This window comes from Coregonus clupeaformis, unplaced genomic scaffold, assembly GCF_020615455.1.
Source record: "Coregonus clupeaformis isolate EN_2021a unplaced genomic scaffold, ASM2061545v1 scaf0739, whole genome shotgun sequence".
Lineage (NCBI taxonomy): Eukaryota > Metazoa > Chordata > Actinopteri > Salmoniformes > Salmonidae > Coregonus > Coregonus clupeaformis.
This window is the reverse complement of record NW_025534194.1, coordinates 174,386-190,116: the sequence shown is the minus strand read 5'-3', so window position 1 is coordinate 190,116 and position 15,731 is coordinate 174,386. Positions and strand designations below refer to the sequence as shown.

Sequence of the window (15,731 nt, the reverse complement as noted above, 5' to 3'; positions counted from 1 at the left end):
TACTGCCTATGATCTGACTTTCACTTTTACTTGAGTCATTTTCTATTAAGGTATCTTCTTTACCTTTACTCAAGTATGAGAATTGGGTACTTTTCTCACCAGTGACTACTACTCAGTATTACTACAGCCAGTGCAGATGTATTTTGGATGCAGACTATTCTCCACTTGTCCATGTAGTCTATGATCTGCTTCCAAAGCAGTGGGAAAACCAAAAGCTCTTGTTGCATGCTGGGTAATATTCGGAGAGAGAAGGGGCCAAAGTCGGATCATCATCATAACCGGCTGACTCAACCTTAGCTAGTTGTCTCTGTCAGAGCGAAACCACCTTGCTGTCTTGTTTTAAGTCTGACAAGTGTCCACTACATCTGAACCATGGGAATGAATGGTGAAGATCTTAAGGTATGCCGAAATGTTTATTGGTACACTGCCATCCAACCCGGATACAGGATACAATGAGACTAGCTAACGCAAGCAAGCAAGCAAGCAAGCTAGCGAGAGATGGGAGGACAACTTGATAGCTAGCTAACAGTTAGCTACAAATGTCAGTGCATTAGCAAGCATCACAACTACCTACAAAGCTAGCTAGTTACTTTGTCACTTCTGCCCTCGATATCGAATCTATGTAGAAATATATTTTCATAATAATTTAGCCTACTGCTAGCTAGCTATTCATTCGCATAGGCTACCAGGTTGTTGTTATTAGATTGCTAGCTACGACATTTGTGCTGGCTAGTGGTAGCTAGCTACACTGGCTACGTATCAAGGCTAACAGCCAGCCAGCTAGCTAGCTATCCCCCTGCCCTCCCCATCTGATGGAGAGCAAGGTGTATGCCAGCTATGGCCTGTTTTCCAATCTAGCCTAAGCCTGGCTGGCACGTATGGTAATTTAGCTGTTAGTTAGTATAATCAAAATGATTTATTCAGCTAGCTAGCTAGTTAACTATCTGGTTGACGTTAGCTATTTGGCTAGCTAACTAACTTGCTTGGGTTAAGTCGATAATCGGCAACAAATGATTATAGGGAGGGTTGAGTGATGATCTTTGTTTTGTTTACCCAGAGGTTTCCAGATAGTGGTTTGTCATCACCTGTCAGTTTTAGGCTTGTTGACAGACAGTCTAATTTGGTGAAAAAATGGTGAATGACTAACTAGCTGGACAGGACAGGGGGTAGGAGGACACCTGTTTCTGATGTGTCAATTAGTTAACAATGTTGTGTTATAAACAGATTAATGTTGCATTATAAACATATAATGTTGCATTATAATATGTTGAATCATAAACATTCATTCCACATACCATATCATGCAATCATAGAGCCCATAAAACAGGAATAGGCAGTGTTATTTGTTGTGAATAGCCAATACAATAGCTATCATCAGCTAATTTGTATTTAATGCCATCTTGCTTTCTTAGACAGTATCAGACGCCACTTCAAGTAGCCTAGAGATTTAACAAATTTTCAAATGCTTTCCAAGGTTTTATGTCAAGACATTCTAGGCCTAGGATATATACTCAAGGCCTCATGGGCATTAATTTTCTGTTCTAAAACATTGTGTCCAGATTTGTGTCCAGTTTTGACTCAGAACTGTACTTTCACCGCTCTAGTCTGGATGCGAGTAAAGCACAATTTAGGCTTAAGAGTGCATTGTGCAAGTTCAGCCTTGAGCATCCAAAAATGTCTATGCCCTATGTCTGGTTTAGTGATGAAATCGAAATTGTCAAGGAAATGGATCACACGTGGAGGCACAACATGCCTAGGCCTATGATCTAAGTCTAATATTTCAAAAGGAGGCATTCTACATATCTTGACAGGCCTATGTCAATATACAAATACTACACACACACAACCCTTAGGTCCATGCAAACACAAATTGGGTACAAAGTTAATTGGTTGAAGTAATTAGGCTAGTTTAAATAAACACAAATGATATTTGTACTGATAAAAGAAAGTGTAGCTCATTTTCAGTTCTCATTTGCTACTATTTAGGTGGGTCATAAGAAATGAGTGTCAACATTGCCTTTCTGGCCTTTTCTACATCACAACACCACTTCGCCATTATCACTTAATTACTGTCAATTTGAAAACAATCTGTCCACTCTTAGCCTGGAGAGCTTTGGTAATTTAATTTGGGTTAAGGCTGAAGCAACACACCAGACAAAGAAAACAGCCTAGATCCTAGACTCCACCAGAGACCGCTTCTAGGTCTGTAGGCTAACACGTTGATGTTTTGTAAATTCTGACCTTTTAGTCCTCAGAAATCTGTTTTTAAGAGGGAAATGGTGTAAATTCTTGCATTTATGCACCCTTCATTGTTTGGTCACACTGACTAGTGTCTTTCCCCTCCATAGGTGTAACCTCAAGGCATAGTGTGACTGCTTCAGGACCATGGAGCCGGACGTGATCCGCATGTACTCCTCCTCCCCACCCCCAATGGAGGACGGAGCTGAGGAAGAGGACGACGAGTTTGGGGACTTTGGGGGCTTCTCTGGAGTTCCGACCAGCGCCAGCTTCACTGAGTTTGACACCCCAGCGACCTTCAACCAGACCCCATCCTTGGCCGCCACCTCACCACCCGAACTCCTCAACAATGGAGGGGTGGTTGGGTTGTCAAACCTCAGCTCAGGTCCCGTGGGAAGGGGTCCCGTGGTCGAGCGCTCCAACTCCAAGTCAAATGGTGTCGTGCCGGGTGGCTACCAGTACGACAGTCCTTCGGAGAGAACTGTGAATGTGGAGGAGTTGAAAAAGCTTGCCGACCACACTCGAGACAATAATCATTCTACCTCCCTGGACATATCTGGGAGGGGTCAGACTGACCACATAGACAAGCCCGTTGATTGCAACGGTGGGGTCGCGGAGGTTCTGACCAACGGCTTTGCTACTTTTGAAATCGAGGGAAGCCCATCTTCGCAGAATTCGATCCACTCTAAAAAGAAAGGAACCACCACAGAGTGTGCAGACTACTGCCCTCCCAGCAGCCCCGAGGACGACTTTGCAGATTTTTCAGCTTTTTCTAACACAGATGTTCAAGGACACTCCAGCGAGGTGACAAACCGCACGAGCGAGAACAATCCCAACCGGGACGAACGGCTGGCAGAGGACACCTGCCAGCAACAGAGGCAGCAGGAACACTCTAATGTAGAGCAGGGAATCAGCTCAGAGGACAACGTCAGGGACACTCACATTACAACTGGATCCAATGACATCGCTGGCTCTGATTCTCTATCGCACCCTGCTGAGGCTCGAGACACTGACGAAGGCTTGAGCAACGGGGGCGGGGGCTTTCATAGAGACACTGCTAACTCTGAACAAAGGAACGTAGACCCGGACTTTGCACACGAGCACTCTGCTCCTGAGGTGGTTATTAGTGAGGATTCTGCCCCAGAGGAGGTTTGTAGTGAGGACTCTGTCCCCAAGGTAGTTTGTATTGAGGACTCTACCCAAGAGGTGGTTTGTGGCGAGGACTCTGCCTCCAAGGCACTTTATGTTGACGAACCGGTCACCCAAAACGGTGTGGATTTGGAGCAGTCGGAAGAGGAGGGGGCAGAAGAAGAGGCAGGTGTCAGTGAAAACAGGGTTTTGCCCTATACAGACGATGAAGATGGGAATGGTGAGCAAGCAGACGAGAAGCTGGGGTCCGGAAACGAAACAGAAACAGAGACTGAAACGTCTTTCGGTCGACCGCTGTCCACGGACGCCCTTGAGGAGTACGGCGACATCAGCACGACGGGCTCGGTGCCCTCGCCGCCGCTCCAAGAGGAGACGGCCACGCCTGCTGACCACAGCCAACTGCCGGAGGACGACGATGGTGAAGACTTTGGTGACTTTGGAGACTTCGGGGACGTGGCCTCTTTTAGCGGACAGGGCTTTGCTGACTTTGACCAGCCAGAGTTGCAACTAGAGGAACTCACACAGGAACTAGTGGAAGACGACAAAGACTTTGGTGATTTCAACGCCCCCAACAGCCACATTGGTGGTGGGAAGGTAATTGAGGACGAAGATGGGGGGAAGTTTGCAGATTTTCCCGGCAGCGACAGTTTTGCCGACTTTAGCTCAGCTCCTGCTGGTGCCGACCCTGATGCAGATGCTGGTTGGAATGCCTTTGATGAGCCTGAACAGGGTCAAGGGGAGGGCGATTCCTGGGCTGCATTTGGAGAGGAGCCGACCACCGCTGCTCCTTTGGAAACGGGTGAAGACGACTGGCAGGAGAGTGAACCTGTAGCAGCCCCTCCACCCAGCAGCCATCAGATCAGTAGGAGAGACAGTCAACCGGTACGTTTTTCTGTGCAAGTTTGACCACTCAGGGTTTGAACTCGGTTCTCCTGCGCACCACAATCACATATTACGCTTCTGAGCTAAAGGCTCAGGGAGCCAATACAAGTTGTCAAGTCTCAGGCAAGATAACTCATCACGCGAGTGTTTCTGAACCACCTCTGTAGCGTTCAGAAATGTAGCATACTTGACAGGAAGGTAGTGGTGTTTAAAAACCCCTCTTACACTAATCAAAGGTTCCCTATTGAATGTTGTTATAATGCACTATCCAGGAAAAGTATGCTCAATGACACTTTTAGGGGAATTCTGACGCTCTCATGACGTTTATCACTAGAGTAGTAGAGAGCCGTACACCTGCCCTGCCTTAGGAATGTGACCAGGCAGGGAATTCCACCTTTTCAAGGACATACCATTTAGCAATGCCCTTTCTTGTCCTTGCTATTGGAGTCAGGCACTACAACTTATTGAGGATTTGAAATGTGTTGATTTAATCACGTCGGTCATTGTTGAACAGGATAGAATACAGCTTTATTGTCCATCGAGACAGAAATGTATATTTGAGCTGTCTGTCTATTGTATTGTGCATCCCCTGTACAGCAATGCAGGCTAACTGCCAGCTGCCACACGTGACAACAGAATATTTATTCAACCCGTATCTTATTCAACAATGTTGGTCGTTATCATGTGTTTGTTATACCAGGCGGTGCTGTGCAGTCGGCTGGAGAAGCTCTTTCAGGAAATGTTCCCCGAAGCACTTGCCCCGCAAGTGGGGGAGGAGGTGGTCCCCCTCAAAACCCTGCTGGAGCCTCCTGTGAGGTTACAGCAGGAAGTGCGTGAAATGAAGAGCAGTGTGCCAGACAATGGGTGAGAGAAATGTGCCCCTTTTAATTAGGGCTGGGACGATACCAGTATTGCAATATTTCTTCCATGGCAAAAATGAAAACACGAAGCAAATCAAACTCTTTGATCCTTAAAAACCTGCTGTATGTAAAATATTGTGTGCTATAGCTAGGAAAATAAATAAATGTGACTCTGGATGACAACATAATGGCGTTTGTTTCCAACATTAGGGCTGTTTTCCTAAAGAAGTTAAACCGCTTCGTGTTTTGTTTCCTTGCCACGATGCTAACGAGTATTGCGATGCTAGTATCATCCAGACCCTACTTTTAATCTCCTTACTATAAAGTTAGGCTAATATCCCATAACTACACACAATCTCATCAATACACAGAAAGACTCACCAGGTGTCAACACATTTTTGGTCTGCTTTCTCTTTTTTTATACAACAAAAATATACTGTTACTGTGTCTGTATACTACGTCAAGAATTTTTGCGTACTACTATGACGTTTTTTAAAAAACGTTCTTGCTTTGTCATCGTTGTCCGTTGCTACAGGGTCGTGGGGGACGTGTTGTGGAGGCAACTGCTGGACATCCACGAGGCGTTTGGCCTGCGGCACCAGTGGGGCGGCTCGCACAGCAACAAGACACTACTCTGCTCCCTGGGCATCGACATTAGAAACATTGTGAGTTCTGCAGCTGGGTCACCAGTCATCACATTGTCTGTGTCCCAAATGGCACCCTATTCCCTATATAGTGCCCATAGGGCTCTGGTCAGCAGTAGTGCACACTATAGGGAATAGGGTGCCATTTGGAACATGCCATTCTCCCCCTTTCTGTGACCTTGTCCTTTTTTTTATTAAAGGCTCTGTGAAAGAAACACTAACCGTGATTGTATTTCAGATGAATTGCGAGAATGTTTTGACTTCTCGTCTGTCTAATGGAATAAGGCTGTTTATAAGACTATTTTTAGCAGAGAGAGGAGGAATGATTGTGAAATGTGTTCTGTGTTTCCCCACAGCTGTTCACAGGTCAGAAGAAGCAGCCAGTGATAGTTCCCATGTATGCTGCCAGCCTGGTGAGTTAACTATAGGCTGCAAGGATGTATTGATCTCTCCCTAGTTCAAGATTAGGCCTTCAAACCACCCACTCGCTCCCTCAATTGTTTTACCCCTCTCGAAGAAATGGACCAAGAGACAAATGAACTCAAGGGTTATAACATTTTAAAAAAATTGGGTGACATTTTTGTCAACTGGTTGCAAAAAAAATTTCACTGACACATACAGTACCAGTCAAAAGTTTGGACACACCTACTCATTCCAGGGTTTTTCTTTATTTTTACTATTTTCTACATTGTAGAATAATAGTGAAGACATCAAAACTATGAAATAACACATGGAATCATGTAGTAACCAAAAAAGTGTTAAACAAATCAAAATATATTTTATATTTGAGGTTCTTCAAAGTAGCCACCCTTTGCCTTGATGACAGCTTTGCACACTCTTGGCATTCTCTCAACCAGCTTCACCTGGAATTATTTTCCAACAGTCTTGAAGGAGTTCCCACTATGCTGAGCACTTTCCACCGGTCTAATGTCCATTGCTCATGTTTCTTGGCCCAAGCAAGTCTCTTCTTCTTATTGGTGTCATTTTTTGCAGCAATTCGACCATAAAGGCCTGATTCACACAGTCTCCTCTGAACAGTTGATGTTGAGATGTGTCTGTTACTTGAACTCTGTGAAGCATTTATTTGGGCTGCAATTTCTGAGGCTGGTAACTAATGAACTTATCCTCTGCAGCAGAGGTAACTCTGGGTCTTCCATTCCTGTGGCAGTCCTCATGAGAGCCAGTTTCATCATAGCGCTTGATGTTTTTTGCGACTGCACTTGAAGAACCTTTCAAAGTTCTTGACATTTTCCGTATTGACTGACCTTCATGTCTTAAAGTAATGATGAATTGTTGTTTTCTCTTTGCTTATTTGAGCTGTTCTTGACATAATATGGACTCGGTCTTTTACCAGATAGGGCTATCCTCTGTATACCCACCCTACCTTGTCACAGCACAACTGATTGGCTCAAACGCATTAAGAAGGAAAGAAATTCCACAAATTCACTTTTAAGAAGGCACACCTGTTAATTGAAATGCATTCCAGGTGACTACCTCATGAAGCTGGTTGAGAGAATGCCAAGGGTGTGCAAAGCTGTCATCAAGGCTATTTGAATATTTTGATTTGTTTAATACTATTGGTTACTACATGATTCCATATGTGTTATTTCATAGTTTTGATGTCTTCACTATATATTCTACAATGTAAAAATAAAGAAAAACCCTTGAATGAGTAGGTGTGTCCAAACTGTTGACTGGTACTGTATATCCTACAAATATATGGTTGCAACATTCCGGGAACCTTCCCAAAATTCCCAGGTTTTAACCAGAATTTTTCAACTCTATACACATACCAGTATTTAGTATGTTTAGGATGTAACCCTGCCTCTCTGTTACCTAGGGCATGCTGGAACCCACCAAAGAGCCAGTAAAACCCATATCAGCGGCAGAGATGATCGCGTCCATAGCACAACAAGCACCTCCAGTGGCCCCAGCAGAGATCATAAGCACTAGTTCACCAGACACATCCCAGGTTGGGACTCCTAAATTGAATCACTATGGTCCTTTTGGGGCACAGTGTTTTGAATTGTATGTTTTTTCAGGCCTTTTAGATTCATTTCAGGCCTTTTTAGATGCATTTCTTCTCATCAGTAGTCATATGAGTATATACCAGGGCTCTCCAACCCTGATCCTGGAGAGCTACCATCCTGTAGCTTTTCACTCCAACCCTACTCTAGCACACCTGATTCTAATAATTAGCTGGTTGATCAGCAGAACCAGGTTAGTTACAACTGGGGTTGGAGCGAAAATCTAGAGGAGGGTTGCTCTCCAGGAACCGGTTTGGAGACCCCTGGAGGTATATACTGTACTGTATTGCAGAGGAGGCTGGTGGGAGGAGCTATAGGAGGATGGGCGCATTGTTGTGACTGGAATGGAATAAATGGAGCCGTGTCAAACATATTGAAACCACATGTTTGACTCTGTTCCATTTATTCCATTCCAGCCATTACAATGAGCCCGTCCTCCTATAGTTCCTCCCACCAGCCTCCACTGCTGTATTGGCTGTAAGGCCAATTGTCACAACTGTATACAATCAATAGAGAGAGTGTGTTTATATATATATATGTGTTCTACGGTAATTGGTCTAATGTAGAACCTGAGGTGCTTTTCAAATAAGTTGGCCAAATGATTTGGCTGAGAATACTAAGGTTGAGTTCCTGCCCCACAAGATGCGCAGGCATTGCATCAACCAATGGTATCGTGCCACGTCATCGACTGTGCAGCCGGGCATCAGATGGCTCTGTCATATGGGTTACATTCCCCTGCTCAGACGGTGCATGCATCATCCAATGGTTTTGTGCCACATCTTCGACTGTGTCATCGACTGACAGATTGCTGTAACATATGATGTTGCTTAGCTGATACCTAAAATACCTATCTAGGCGTTGTAATATTTGGCAGGCGTCAGCAAAGCCTGGGCAGAGGAACGTGCCCATGAAGTGGTAAGCTGATATGTTAAATACCTATCCAGGCGTTGTAAGATATGGCATCGGTCTGCTATGTAGTCTGGTAGGAACTCACCCTTAGACTGCTGAGTTGTTATAAGGGTAGACGCCAGTGGAGGCTGCTGAGGGGAGGACGGCTCATATTAATGACTGGAACGGCACCAGTGGAATGGCATCAAACCAAGTGTTTGATGTATTTGGTACCATTCCACTGATTCCGCTCCAGCTAGTACCACGAGCCCGTCCTCCCCAATTAAGGTGGCACCAACCTCCTGTGGTAGAAGCAGTCCATTAGCAGGCTTCCTGACCACCTGCACCGGCGAATCACCTGTTGACAAAGATTGTTGCTTTTACTGAGTGTCTCCACCCTCTTCTGAGCCTGTTTGTTCCTCCTCACCAGGACGTGCTCCCGCCCGTCCAGTTTGACTGGAGCAGCAGTGGCCTTACTAACCCCCTGGACGGTAGGTCCCTCCCCCAAACCACCTGCTGAGATATGAACCGTTGTCCCCATTGGCTCTATCCAGAGCTAAGCTATTCTTTTTTTTCCACCACTCAAACTGTTTTGTCCAAACACACAAGCAGCCTAGTCCTGTTTTTGCCTGTTGTCTTCCATTAACTTCCATTGGACAACATCATCTGATGTTTACTTCATCAACCATTGGTCATTACATGTTATAGTTTTAGACAGAGTTTTTGTTGTAAGGACTATAGTATAAGATTACAGAAAATTCTTATCCACATGTTCCAAGATTTTGTGTATTTCATTGCCATGTTGGACCATTTCTGATTTCAGTTGTCAAATCCAGATGCATAAACATATTTATCTCATCAAGTATTTTCCTTATGCCTTTGTTGTTAGCAACAAATCCAATTATTTTGCAGTTTAGCTAAAAGATCTGCACGGTTCATGCTACAAAGCCATGATGGCCATTCATACTTCAAAATGTCAACGCAGATTTTTCATTAACCTGTAGATAGAATCTCACAATATTTTCTCATTAACACAGCTACGTCAGTTAGCTTGCCCTGGGTCATGTTCATTAGGCATCAAACGGAATAAAACAGAGGGACTACCTGGACTTAAGAAACTCGTAATTTTCCGTAGCAAATTTTTTTCAAACGTTTCGTGCCTACTGAACACGACCCCTGTGCTCTTTCTTTGTAACTAATAATAATGACCAGATCAGCTGCATGTCTTTAAGTGCGTCTCTTTCCTGACTTCTTCTCTGTGTTATAACCCGCTGCCGCCTCGGTCTGCCTGTCCGCTATGTTGAATGTCAAGCGAGCGGAGGCTCGTCTCTGCTCAACCTCGATTTCTTTGGGCCCGTGGAGGACTCTGGCTCTAGCAGCTCCACCTCCATCCCAGGTCAGCACAGGAAACTCCAACCCCCTGACTGCCAGACGCTTTTTCATACATTTGTCTGAATCCCAAATGGACCGTTTGCCCCTACACCCTATGCAGAGACCGTAGAGGATTGGATAGGGGTAAACGATACAGTGATCATTCCACCTGTCTAATCAGAAGGCAAGGTGGACCTACTACCATATATGGCTTACACCCATTGAATCCTCTGAGATCTTCACAAGGTGTAGAGGTCTAGGAGTCCATTTGGGATAAGGCCTTATTCTTTCCCCGATTCCTCGTGTCCTCTCACCTCTCTGTCAAAATGCACTGGGGGAGGTCAGAGAGGAGGAAGCTTGGATCTTCTCCTCCAATGAGTGTTGGGAAAGAGGCCAGGACGGAGGGATGACGCGAGGAATCGAGGAATGACGATTGTGAAAGAGCCTCTGCCATGCTCACAGTTTTCTCTTCTACTACTATGTGTTTTAGATATCTTCTTGTCTTTGCTTAGATACTAATCTCACTTAATCAAGGTCTTCTTTTTTCTATGTGTTAATAATACCAACTGAACCAAACCCTGAATCAGAATATCTACCCATATTTGGGAATTGGCTACACTTAAGTGTAATAAAGTGCTCCACCTCCCTTGTTGTGAGTGGAATAGTAGACCGTGTATGTGTCTCGAATAGCTCCCTATTTGGGATGCATCCAATATAATGTGTTTGTGTGGTTAGGTGTGGACCCGGAGCTCTATGAGCTAACCACCGCTAAACTGGACCCCAGTGGCTCTGGGAGCCGTGTGGCTGACGCCTTCGCCCGCCTTATGTCTACTATGGAGAAGACCAGCACCTCCACCAGGTTGGTCTATTACAGCACCTCGACCAGGTTGGTCTATTCACACCTCACCGGTTGGTCTATTACGCACCTCGACCGGTTGGTCTTTCTCCTCACCGTTTCTTTTCACCGGTTTATATTTCCTCGACCAGGTTGGTATATTACAGCACCTCGACCAGGTTGGTCTATTACAGCACCTCGACCAGGTTGGTCTATTCTGCCTCACGTTTATATTACTCACCTCTGGTCTATTACTGCACTCGACCGGTTGGTTAGTCTACACACCTCACCGGGTTGGTCTATTACTGCACCTCACCAGGTTGGTCTATTACAGCACCTCGACCAGGTTGGTCTATTACAGCACCTCACCAGGTTGGTATATTCTCACCTCACCAGGTTGGTCTATTACTGCACCTCACCAGGTTGGTCTATTACTCACCTCCAGTTGTCTTTCCATCCGGTTGGTCTATTACTGCACCTCACCAGGTTGGTCTATTACTCCACCTCACCGGTTGGTCTATTACTGCACTCCTTTCTATTACTGCCTCGAAGGTTGTCCATTACTGCACCTCACCGGTTGGTCTTTACTCACTCCAGGTTGTCTATTACTGCACCTCGACCAGGTTGGTCTATTACAGCACCTCGACCAGGTTGGTCTATTACACCACCTCGACCAGGTTGGTCTATTACTGCACCTCACCAGGGTTGGTATATTCACTGCACCTCGACCAGGTTGGTCTATTGCTGCACCTCACCAGGTTGGTCTATTACTGCACCTCACCAGGTTGGTCTATTACTCGCACCTCTACCAGGTTCGGTCTATTACAGCACCTCGACCGGGTTGATCTATTACAGCACCTCGACCAGGTTGTCTATTACAGCACCTCGACCAGGTTGGTCTATTACTGCACCTCGAAGCCAGGTTGGTATATTTACTGCCACCTCGACCAGGGTTGATCTATTACTGCACCTCAAAATTGTATGCATGCGCCATGCACAGACTTTCAGGGGGTGCTCAAAATAATTTTATAATTCATATCTCGTTCATAAATAATCTCTGTATTTAAGCATATTCCTATTTATTTCTGCATCCACTCATCACAAATGTACCCGCTCTTACAGTGCTTCTAAAAAAACATGATTGATATGGGGAAAGAGAAAATTCGGCTATCAGCTGATCTTGAGGAGTTTGATGTAAATCTGCTAGTTAGCAGATTTCTTCATCTCTTAATAACTTCATAATATAGCCTAATATTTAATAATCTTCTAACTCATGATATATGGCTGGCTGGCTGGCTAGTGGTTTGTGTGGATATTTTAGTTTTGTTCTAGTCTACTCTGTGTTCAGTCTTATTTGTAAATCAGGAGGTGGCAAACAAGTGAGTCGGGGTCACCTGGACCTCTAGTACCGGAGCCATTAATCTTTTTTTTTACCTTTATGATAAAGTATTGCCTGCATATCATCCATTTGCTAGTGGCATAGACATAATAACACTTAGAGAATTGCACACATAACCATTTTTATAGCCTAGGGTCTGGAAATTAGTCCTTTTTTATACACATTTCATGCAATTCTACATCATTTTACATGACTGGTGTCAGAATATTTTTTTAATACAGAAATGATCAAATACAGGCTACTTTGACCCTGACAAAGTGAGAATTTGAGATCAATAAATGACCTTGTCTTGAGTCCATCAATAGCTTAGGCCTAGGTGTGTGGAGACACATTTGCACAATATGAGGAGGAAATTATAGTCCTAAAATGAGGTGGCGAACTTGGGTCGTCACCAACACTTTGGGGGCAGTGGGTTCAACCAACACAAAATATACAATTTAAAAAATATATATATATATCACCACCGAAAGGGGCAGGTGCTCAGGCTCAGGTATACCCGATCTGTGCACATGCCTGTAGAGTGCTCTGGATAAAAACGTCTGCTAAATGGCAAAATTAGTAAATGGCACCTTATTCCCTTTATAGTGCACTACCTTTGACCAATAGTAATTGCACTATAAAGGGAATAGGATGCCATTTGACGCATCAGTTGATTATTGCGCCCCTTGGTGATGAGAATAGAAAAACGATAACCTTGCAAAAAGACATCTCGCTCCCAAACATGAAATCAAATGAAATTGTATTTGTCACATGCACCGAATACAACTGGTGCAGACTTTACAGTGAAATGTTTGCTTACGAGCCCTTCCCAACGATTTAGAGTTCAAAAAATAAAATAGTAACACGAGGAAAAAAAATACACGAATGGAGCTATATACAGGGAGTACCAGATCAATGTGCAGTAATTGGGTAAGCAATGATGCTATAAAGGGGATAAGGGTCATATATTTGCCGTCAGTTAGAGCTAATACTTTTAAGTCAAACGTTACTTAGTTAAATTGCGAACAGACATAAACAACTACTGGTATTTATAGACATGCATGGCTGGAATTACTTTAACCACATTCTATTTGTAGACCCTTTGGAACAGTTGGTCCATTAGAGGGAGACAGGGATTTTCAATGTCACTGTGGAGCCCCTTACATCAGCATGCAGACAGGATGTAATAATAATAATAATAATATGCCATTTAGCAGACGCCTTTATCCAAAGCGACTTACAGTCATGTGCGCATACATTTTTACGTATGGGTGGTCCCGGGATCGAACCCACTACCCTGGCTTTACAAGCGCCGTGCTCTACCAGCTGAGCTACAGAGGACCAGGATGTATATGGGAACGAAATAAACACATCTGTAGTAGCTTGCTACATCTTGGCTCTTACATCTTGGCTCTTATATCTTGGCTCTTTCTCAATTCTCTTTCCTTGATTCCTCGTGTCCCCCTTTTCTCCCCTCTGACCTTCTCCAATGCATCTTGAGAAGGAGGTGAGGAAAGAGGGCACAAGGAATCGAGGAAAGAGACATGAGAAAGAGGCGAAGCCCATGTGAATCTGACTGTGGCACATTCATTTAGTGAAGGATGAATGGATGTGTCCCAAATGGCACCCTATTCCCTATGCACCTTGGTCAAAGGTAGTGCACCACAAAGGGAATATGGTGCCATTTCGGATGCATCCCGTGTGTGTGTATTCTCAAATAAAAATGGTGTCCCTCTCCTTCTCTCGGATTCTGCAGAAAGCCCCGGAAAGAGGAGAACTTAAGTGAGGAGGCGTTGAAGGTGATTGCAGGGCTACCAGACCTGTCCTTCATGCAGGCCAAGGTGCTGATATTCCCCACCACGCTCAGCCCCCTGGGCAGCTCCTCCTGACCCACACCCGACTGATCCACCACCCCCTCCATTAATGCCCTTCTCCTCCTTAACACTGTCTGTCATTCTATCACTATATCATGAAGTTATCATTTTGCTTCCATGCCATCATTGTTTTGTTATTTTCTCCTTTTTATGCTTTTGTTATTTTCAGTTGTAATCTTTTTTAATCAAGTGAAGCATTTACTGATTGTCCTTGTAGTGGAGAATGGTTAGTCAGACCTGGACTAGGCTAAGCCTGTAAAGCGAGCTTTGTCAATAGAACAAGAGAACATATTAAAATAGTTTGTTTAATTTATAGATCAAGGTCCTAGAGAGGGCCCGTTTGTTTATAATAGGAGAATCAATGTGTACATAATCAGGGACAAATTGCGTTGTTTTACGTTTCTCATTGTGGTGGGCGTGTCAATTTTTGTCTTTGTGAGAAATGAAACACTGGTTGAACCTCTTCAAAGCGGCTCGAATAAAGTGAAGTGGGATATACACTGAGTGTTCAAACCATTAGGAACACCTTCCTAATATTGAGTTGCTCCTCCTTTTTCCCTCAGAACAGCCTCAATTCGTTGGGGCATGGACTCTACAAGGTGTCGAAAGCGTTCCACAGGGATGCTGGCCCATGTTGACTCCAATGCTTCCCACAGTTGTCAAGTTGGCTGGCACACATATAAACAATCCGTCTCAATTGTCTCCAGGCTTAAAAATCCTCCTTTAACATGTCTCCTCCCCTTCATCTACACTAATTGAAGTGGATTTAACAAGTGACATCAATATGGGATCATAGCTTTCACCTGGTCAGTCTGTCATGGAAAGAGCAGGTGTTCCTAATGTTTTGTTCACTCAGTTTGACTATACAACAAATATTATATATATATATATAAATGACTTGAAACCACACTGCCTGCAAAATCCAGCTGAATGTTTTTTTCCCTGTTGTGTTGATGGCCTTAGTTTTTTTCTTTAGTCCTTTTACATAGGGCCTAGATTTTATCCTTAACTTGATTTCTTAACCCATGGCAAAAAAATGCGCTGTTAATGTATACTTCGTTCGTTAAGTCCGATTTAACTGTAGCTTGTCTTTCTTATGTCTCCCATCGGTGCAGTCCATCAACAGCCATGAAAATGGCGGTATGTCACAGACAACTGCGTTTTGTGTTGAATTCAATTCTTTTTTTTTCTTCTGTTTTGGGTTGGGGTGGTAAAAAGAGGGGGATCATGTTTTATTGGTTTAAACCACTAACAGGTTGGAATGATTATATCAGTATCATATCAGTATAGCTGGTCTGAGTGAAGGTCGGCCTACATTAAAGGAATAAGGGACCAATTTCTGCTTCCATGTGTCTGGTTATACACACCTTTATGAAGTGCTTTTTTTTTAGTTTTGCTGTCATTCTCGACCTATTTCTTTGTGATTTGTTTTGTTGTACCACTGTCAACCTGTTCCCAGGAAGATTTTGCACATTGTAAAGATGAAATGGATGTAATCATAGTTCACTGTGGCTTTAGACTATGTACAGTAAAACTATGGACTGTAAAATGTATGGGGAAAATTCCTATGGAAAAAATGAATAAC

At 44.0% G+C, this 15,731-nt stretch overlaps 1 protein-coding gene across 1 annotated transcript; it reads left to right on the top strand.

Annotated features, from left to right (window-relative positions):
* Positions 1 to 252: 252 nt before the first annotated feature.
* LOC123485569 (aftiphilin-like) lies at positions 253 to 14,161 on the top strand. Its single transcript, XM_045216555.1, has 10 exons — positions 253 to 399; positions 2,349 to 4,269; positions 4,970 to 5,133; positions 5,665 to 5,794; positions 6,130 to 6,186; positions 7,614 to 7,745; positions 9,119 to 9,179; positions 10,001 to 10,084; positions 10,795 to 10,918; positions 14,029 to 14,161. Exons 2-10 carry the CDS (start codon positions 2,386 to 2,388, stop codon positions 14,159 to 14,161), a joined length of 2,769 nt encoding a protein of 922 aa, XP_045072490.1. The 5' UTR covers positions 253 to 399; positions 2,349 to 2,385.
* Positions 14,162 to 15,731: the final 1,570 nt, after the last annotated feature.

Coding starts and splice junctions, on each gene's coding strand:
- LOC123485569 (XM_045216555.1), top strand. CDS start 2,386: ATGGAGCCGGACGTGATCCGCATGTACTCCTCCTCCCCACCCCCAATG. Junction 4,270..4,969: donor GTAGGAGAGACAGTCAACCG/GTACGTTTTTCT, acceptor TTGTTATACCAG/GCGGTGCTGTGCAGTCGGCT. Junction 9,180..10,000: donor CCTTACTAACCCCCTGGACG/GTAGGTCCCTCC, acceptor TTGAATGTCAAG/CGAGCGGAGGCTCGTCTCTG.